We start from the raw sequence: 8,338 nt of genomic DNA on the forward strand, positions 1-8,338 counted from the left end.
TTTTTTTTTTTTTTTTTTTTTTTTGGTTTTCTGAGACAGCCTCACTACATAGCCCTCACACTGTGCCAATTCTCCTGCCTGCCCTTCCTCAGTTGCTCATTATTTACTTTGAAGAAGATTTCTAAAGTGTCATTCCCATCCAGTCACTTGCCAATACACACTCCATTAAAATACAGACTGTCTTTATGCCTTCCCCCAGCTCCCATAGTTTACACACGTGTTAAGTGAGCACTTAACAGGTCAGGAACTCATCTAAATAATTGGCTGGGTTTGTTTTGTTTTGTTTTTTAAATGACATTTCCTACAGTATCTAGTTAATCTTTAAATTATATGCATTCTCACAATACATCTCAGTTCATCATCTAATTTACCACTGTATCTGATAGCCTTAGCAACCTTAATAATCTGTCAAATAATTACAAAAGGAGAAGGGTCAGAGCTAACTCACAAAGCCCATTATAAATCACAAAACAAACAACAGATGCTAACCTTGTTAGCAAGAAAATCTGAATAGCTCAATGTGGTAGTAATCACTAGCCACACGTAGTGATTTAAATTTAAATTAAGTAAAATTAACAAAAATGTATTCCTCAGTTCTTTTAATCACATTGCAAATGCTTAACAGCCACATGTGGCTGTGCAGGAGGTGACAGCCACACAGCACTTCATCACTGCACAAAGCCCTGAACAAGGCTAGTGTCTATCTTAAATCTAGGGCACATTCTTAAAATTCTAATGAGGTCCTGAAGAAATTTAGTGCAGAGAATTTAGGTTCATTCTCATCTAACAGCTTTAACTCTTAGTATAAGAGTATGTCCCACTTAACATAACAAAAATAGCATTGATAAGATTATAGAGCCACACGTTAGAAAGCAGTTCAGCTAAAGATTTAACTGGGTGCCAGTCACACAGGACAAGAATGATGGTAGAAACTGAAGAATAACTGTTAAACGGGTTACTTTCAAATGTAAGAAACATGCAAATAAAGACACTTGATTCTTCCAAGATAACTTCATTTTGTCACCCACGAAGCAAGAGAAAATAATAAAGACCCCAGATTAACCCATACCATAATCAATTAAAGTTTTCAGGGCTCATTTCTATACCTCTAGAAATTGTATCTTTTACATAATGTCACAGAAAAGACAAGTACTGAGAGCAGCAAAGTGTTAAACATTCCCCCAGTACACTAAGGACAAGATAAGCTTGTCTATTTACTCTTCATATAATTACATACTTTATGCTGTTCCCGTGTTGTTCCAAATCCTGTTTCAAAGGAGGCATTCTACGACTTTTATCTTTAAGCATTCCGTTTCTCTCCCTGTAGGAGCTAAACTTATTTTCTTATTCTTCATGTAATGTAGCTACTCTGTGCTGTTCCATGCTCTTCCCACTCCTGTTTCGTAAGAGGCATTCTAACACTTTATCCTTGAGCATTAAGAACATCTGTATTTCTCTCGAGGTAGGTGTTACTCATTTCACTGAAACTTACTTTTTTCCTTTTCTTACACTGGCAAACTCGGAGTGAATATTCTAGAAGTTGTCCAAAGGTGCTTAAACATCTTAAGACGTATTTTATCACCACACTAAAGCTCAGACTTTATTTAAAATGAGAGCTCAATTCTAGCTTCTACATCTGAATGGAGAAGACCACAGCTAATGTTCCCTAACCACTTATCAACTGTGATGATTTGAACACAGCTATAAAGAAGCTACTCCCAATTTCTAAAACAACAGTTATAATATCTTCTAACCTCCGGACCATTTATCTTTTTAATTTTTTATTATTTTGATAATACATATGATGGGGGGTTGTCCTCATGCCAAAGCACAAGTCAGAGGACAACTTTAGAAAGTCAGCTTCTGTTCCATTTATCTCTTTCCAAAAATCAATGAGGACTTCAAAAAAATTGAGATTTTAAAATGAGAAGTCTAGGCTTGCATAAATGATACCAATTTTCCCAGAATTGACTAGAAAAAAAAAAAAAAAAAAAAAGCTGATAAACTTAAAGAAGCTGGATTTCCCATCTGCCTCTGCATTTCCCTGGTTTTATTTTAGTTCAAGGGTAGAAAGAAAAATTTCTCATACACTTACACAATTGAGAAAGCAAGTGATATTTTAAAATATTAAAAGTTCAGCAATCTGTAACTCAACCTGCATACTGTTGTGTGAGAATAATGGATCTCCCAGCAATCGTTAAGAATAAAGCATGCGGATCTTTTGAAGGTTCGCACACTTCACTAGGCACAGAGTATGCATATTTTAGGGCAGTCATCAACACAGTAAATACACCTAAAGAAACCCTGCTGCACATGAACAGAGTCTAGAAGAAAGGCATGATAAGCACTGGGCATTTAAGGTGCTCAACTGAGCTAGTGATTCTCTCAGAGGGCAATGTTTGTATGCGTGTATGTGGAGCCTTTAGAAAGATGTTAACTGTCCTCCCCATCACTCTCCACCCTTGCTTGGAGACAGGCCTTTCACTGAAACCTGGAGTTTCAGGCTGGTCACCAAGCTCCTGGAGCCCACAGTCCCCATCCCCCAACACTGGGATGACAGGCACAAGTGGTCATACCCACTTCTATGTGGTGAAGGAGATGTCAACTCAGGCCCTCTTAATTTACTTGATGAGTCACTTCCCCAACCACACATGATGTAACTTTTAAATGAAAGAATAATAAACTATGAAATTTTCAAATCGGATACTTAGTCCAACTAGCACAAAACTCCTCCACACTTTCACCTCAGGCTACCACCAGGAGACACAAGCACTGTGTGTGTACAGGTATTTGGCCTACATGACTGTCTGTGCACCACTTGTGTGCTGACTGATGTCTGTGGAGGCCAAAAGAGGGCATGTCCTGGGACTGTACTTACAGACCATTGTGAGCCACCATGTGGGTGCTGTGAACCAATTCCAGTTCCTCTGGAAGAATAGCCAGACTCTTAAGCACTGAGCCATCTCTCCAGTGCCCACACAAATGCCAATTTAAAAATCTAAGTATTTATGCATAAACCTAAGAAGAAAAACTAGCTCTCAGTGTTTAATACATAAAAGGACCATTTAGTATACATAAAAGGATTTTACTCTAGTATTTACAGTCTTTTATCAAGCATTTGTTCAATCGCTCCATCATAAACAAATTTCAGATTACAAATATAAGAATACAAAAAATTAAATACTATTACTGACATGTCAAGCAACTGGACCATAAAATATCACGTGTGACCAAGTAAAGCTATTATTGGGCATTTTGATAGGAGGTCGCTATACTTACTACACTTATCCCTAAGAACAACCACCCAATGAGTCTGTACTCCCAACTCCTATCTTACAGGGAAGAAAGCTGAATATAAGTTATCTACCTACCCAGTTAGAGAAGTATAGAAGGAATAGTTGAGGTTTAAATCAATACCCTTCACTACACTATACTGTCTCTCCTTAAAGTCAAACATTCATCCTATAGAAAAGTTTTTATTACTTAAATATTCTTTTAAAAAGAGACAACTCACAGTTTTTAGTTCCATCAGGACCTGTTCATCCACTCCATCATCCAGAAAAATGTCTCGTACGTCATTAATAACATCTTCAATCACAGATCTATACAATTTAGGCTTTAAAGGAAAAGTAAGATTCAATAAAAGACTGATTTCAAAATTTTAACACGTTTTGAGAAATCCTTAATTAAATAAAATAATTATTAAATACAAGCCATTTGGCCAACTATCTAAAATTTATTTTAAATTGTGACTTTAATTAAAGATACTACAATCCTAACCCAGGCTTATCACTCTGGAGGCAAAGACAGGAGGATATCAGAGTTCCAGGCCAGCCTGATCAATATACAGAGACCCTGTCTTCAAAACAAAACAAAGCATGTATTTTACCCTCATTAAACTAAATTTGACAATGACATATTTTATAAAGCTGTAAGGCTGGGCAAAGTAGTTCATAAACCAAAGTTCTTTATGCACAGTCAACACAAATTCCAGTTCTAATTTCCTTGATTGTGACCAAAATGTCTACCACCATGATTAATAATAGTTCATGGTTACTCCTGGTTCCTACTAGCCATGCTTGATTTAACCCCCTCCCGTCTCACAGCCTTTCCAGTTCCTAGATTTTGGGGAACTTTTTGTTCACTAGTCATCTTTTGGTCATACCCCAGCAGTCTTATCAGTATTTTATTATATAAAAGAAACCTTGTTTCCCCCCCCCCCGCCCCCCTCCCCCCGTCCTGGTCTTACCTTCAGGCTACACCACTAAACTCTATACTGACCATGTAATTTTAAATTAGTAGGATAAATTTCCAGCAAACCATATGTTTTAATGTTTCTGAAATTGTAGTTAGCCTACAACCCTTTCCTAAGAGATTCCAACACTTGAGGCAGAAAATTTCCTTCTTTGCTACTATGTAATCATTCAGCAACCAGCCTACAACTTAACCTATTCAGAAGTGCTATTGTTGAAGGAAAATGGAAAATGCTGAAATTCTAAACTTCACCTGAGCAGGCTTTTGTCTTTATGGCAGACAAGGTCATTTAGATCTGTCCTTTTAAAACAGTATTCCAAACTCTGAAACTGGCAAATTAGAGACTGCATGTAGCATTATCAAGTGATTAACTGGAAGGTTCCTTTTAGAAGATGCTAATTTTTAGGCACAATATTAGGTAACTTAGATGGATTTTTATACTAGATACCATGTTAGTCACTGGTGAAATGAAAACCACCACTTAATCTTTAATTCTTAAAGTTCTGTTTAGGCTGTACCTCTACACACACATCAAGCAATGGATTGTGAGCACAGATCTCAAAGGGGAGCGTCAGTCACTATTTCTCTGAAAAGCTTCATGCCTCGGATATTAAGAACACACTACCAAATTCAAGTCCTCTTCCGGAAACATTTAATGTACAACGCATTTTTTAAAAAAGCCGAGAATGTTGACCGTACCTCCTCCAAGGGGGGCAGGGGGGGACACATCATCTTATCTGATCTAAAACGATTTAAAATTAAACTCTTATAAATAAAGGGAAGGGGAAAAGATCAAAACGAAGCTGCAATTCTGGCCTACTTCCCACTACAAACAAAGGCAGTACACTCTAGCTGCCACAGCAAAACACTCGGGTCCGTGACAACAGCCTCCCGGCTCCGGAGCGAAAGCTCGGCGTGAAGGGAGCCTAGAAATAAAATGAGCTCCGCACGCCGGCTGCTCTCGCCTCGGGAGCACGCACCTCCCAGCCCCGCGCTCAGCAGCTCTCACTATTTAAAGCCGGATCTGGTGTTTAAATGGAGAGGCGGTGACGTAGGCCTGCAGAGCACCTTCCCATCCTGGCAGAGTCTATATTAGAGAGCGGCAATGGCTCTATATAAACAGGGCAGCCAAAGGGAGGAGGACCACAAGGCGCAGGCACTGAAAAGCCAGGGTAAGCGGCCGCAGCCATGATGGATCGACCCGAGTCGCCAACGGTACAGTGTCGGGCAGCCGCAGGCTGCTCTGCGGCGTTTGGGACCGGGCAAAAAATAAAATAAAAAAAAAAGAAGAAACAAAAAATAAAAATGTGTTTTATTGTTATAATAAAAAGAATCAAGAGATGGGGTGGCCTGGTGATCACATTGCGTTGGTGACTCTTTTAAAAGGTTATTTTTATGTGACTGCTTTTTGCAAACCTACGTGATCGCAAGTAACCAAAAAAAAAATTTTTTTTGTTTAAAAAGAAAAAGGGAACAGCGGGAAGAAGTAGGTAAATTTCGAGGCGAAAGCAGGGACTCTTGGGCCACTCACTGTAGGCTTTGTTTGTTCTGGTGCTTTTGCTAGTCGAAGATACCGCGGGGGTTTTGCTTCCCCTTCGCCATTTTACCCACTGGGGAGGAACCGAGATAAGTGCTTGCCAACCTTCATATTTTTTTTTGTCTTTTTTTCTTTCTTTCTTTCTTTCCTTTCGGAGGATTAGTAAAATCGGCCCCAATGGAGGCTCTCTCAAAGCACCACCTCCGGAGAGCCCCCGAAGGCACGCCCGGCCTTGGCGGTATCCGAGAGGCTCCCCAGACGCGGGGCTCGACCCGCAGCCTCTCGCTCGGGGGGCTGGCCGGGTCCCGGGCCCCGCGTGGGGCCGTCACCCGCCTGTCCGCGCCCCCGGGGTCGGCCAGCCAGGGCCCCCAACGGCCTGCGTGGCCCGCCCCGCGGCGCTCCCGGCCCCCGCCGCCCTCCTCCCGCCAGCCCTCGGCGTCCCCCCCGCCCGGCCAGGCCCGCGGCGGGCAGCGGCGGCGGTGGTGGTGGTGGAGGGCGGAGGGGACCGGGTTGGGAGCGCCGCCTCGCCCGGGCCCGCCCCCGCCCGCCCGTCCGTCCGTCCGTCCCAGCCGTTGCCTGCCGCCGGAACCTTCGCAGCCCCCGCCGGCCACCGCACCACGTCCTTACCACGGTGTTTGTGTTTGCCGAGTTCGCCATTTCCACACACAACACAAACAAGAGGGAACGAGAAAGAAAGAAAGGAAAAAAAAATTAAATTAAAAAAAAAAAGAAAAAAAAAAACTGAGACCCGGAGGGTGACTCAAGTCACCCGCCAAGAGTAGGGGAAAAAATTTTCTCAACAAAACCGATCCAGGAGGAGTAAGAGGCGGGAGAGCAGGAGGAGGGGGGCACTCCTCCCGCAGCTAAAAACCTCGAGAATCGCCTAAAGAAAAAAAGAAAAAAATGGGGAAAAAAAATTAGCCACGACCCCTTAGGGGGTTAGGGGGCGTCACCCGCTCCCCACTCGGCGCCGAGGAGGGAAACCAACACCGGTCACCGCTCCCCGCGCCACCGCTGCCGCCACCGGCTGCAGCTCCAGCCGTCCGGTCCGCCTGCTTCTCCCCTTTATATAGCGAGCCAACGAGCTGCGCGAGCCGCCGCCGCCGCCGCCGCCGCCGAGAGACAGGGCGGAGGGAGGGAGGGGCGGAAAGGGCGGGGGCAGCGGGGGGCGGGGCCGAGCGCGAGACACCGCGAGAACCGCGTGCGCACGCGCGCCCGGGGCGTCGCCAGGCTGGGAGGGGCAGGTGGGCGGGGCCGCTGGAGTAAAGAAGGCGCGCGCCGCCGCCTTTTTCCCCGCCCCCGCCAAGGCTCGCGCCGTCACGTGGTCGGCACCCTGGCGGAAGCGGTTCGCCGTGGCGGCTGCGGTGGTGGTGGTCCCGGCGGGTTGGAGCGGGAGGCGTGCCCCCCCGGAGGAGGCTGGGGTATTTAGGGGAGCCAGCGATCAAGGGTACCTAGCGCTGCGTCCCGTGGACGCGCAGCCGCTCCGGTGGAGCGGAGAAGTGCGAGTAGCCGCCGAAGCGACAGGCTTTCCCCCGGAGGATGGCTGCGGAGGGACGGCGGGTCACGTGGCGCGGCTTCCGGCTCCCGCGCGCTGGGGCTTGGGACAGTTTTGAAATGCGGAGTCATCTTTTGATTCGCGAGCTTAGGTCGGACGAGGAGGAAGTTCGCGCCTCTTGCAAAGGGCAGACCTCGTGAGCTTGTGTATAAGTCCAAAGGCGAGGAAAGCTTGTGCTCGCTCTGTCTGCTTTACAGAATTAGGGACGCCTGTAGGTGTTCTCAGCCGTTTGTACACAATTAAACTATTAGGTGGTTTGGCTAAAATACCCCCAAAGAGTCTGCCTCTCCCAACTCAAAAATACTTTAAATGACTTCTTAGGGTGGTAGAAATGACGAAGAAAAGGAAAGTAACTCGGGTACAACTACTACATTGTGGACTCCCTGACACACATGCTCTGCATTTTTAATGTTACCAGAGTGCTGTGATTTGCACCGTGGCCAGCACACAGTGACTAACCACCTCTGAAACCCATGCCATTGACTCATCAACTTGCCTGGCCTGTCATAAGAGATCAGGCAGAGTCTGTCGGGATCTTGGAGTGCAATTCATCGGGAGTTTGACCTGTGATGTGCAAGCAAATTCTGCCTTTGTATCAATATTTCACGGAACAGATTCCTGTTTGGTAGGCAGAATTTAACTGCCACTTTTCTTGGTCCTAGGAATTTGGGGACAAATAAAATGTAATGTGGACGTGGTCATTTTATATTCAAAAAGCAATCAGACAATGTCATTCTACACCAGTGAAGCCAGATAAGTAGAATATCAAAGACTAGAATAGAAAAGTAGAGTAAGACGACAGACTGTGACCTCAGGGGAGGGGATTAGCAAAGACTGGGGCCATGCATACTAAGAAGCTGGACATAATACCTTCTCTTGAGAGAATTTTTGTTTTTCAGTTCAGGGTTTCTCTGTGTATCCCTGGCTTTCCTGTAACTCAGAGATCCACCTGCCTCTGCTTTCCCAGTGCTGGGGTCAAAGGCATGCCACCG

The 8,338-nt window shown here is 44.8% G+C and overlaps 1 protein-coding gene across 1 annotated transcript in view; it reads right to left on the minus strand.

The window, feature by feature from the left end:
- The window catches only part of Gtf2a1 (general transcription factor IIA subunit 1), a 30,375-nt gene extending 23,495 nt beyond the window's left edge, over positions 1-6,880 (minus strand). Inside the window, exons 1-2 of the mRNA XM_021201877.2 lie at positions 6,419-6,880; positions 3,515-3,616 (exon numbers count right to left, since the gene is read on the minus strand). Of these exons, the coding sequence (XP_021057536.1) occupies positions 3,515-3,616; positions 6,419-6,448 (132 nt within the window). The 5' untranslated portion in view covers positions 6,449-6,880. The remainder of the gene's footprint in view (positions 1-3,514; positions 3,617-6,418) is intronic.
- Between the last annotated feature and the right edge of the window lie 1,458 nt (positions 6,881-8,338).

Source organism: Mus pahari, chromosome 7, assembly GCF_900095145.1.
Source record: "Mus pahari chromosome 7, PAHARI_EIJ_v1.1, whole genome shotgun sequence".
Taxonomy (NCBI): Eukaryota; Metazoa; Chordata; class Mammalia; order Rodentia; family Muridae; genus Mus; species Mus pahari.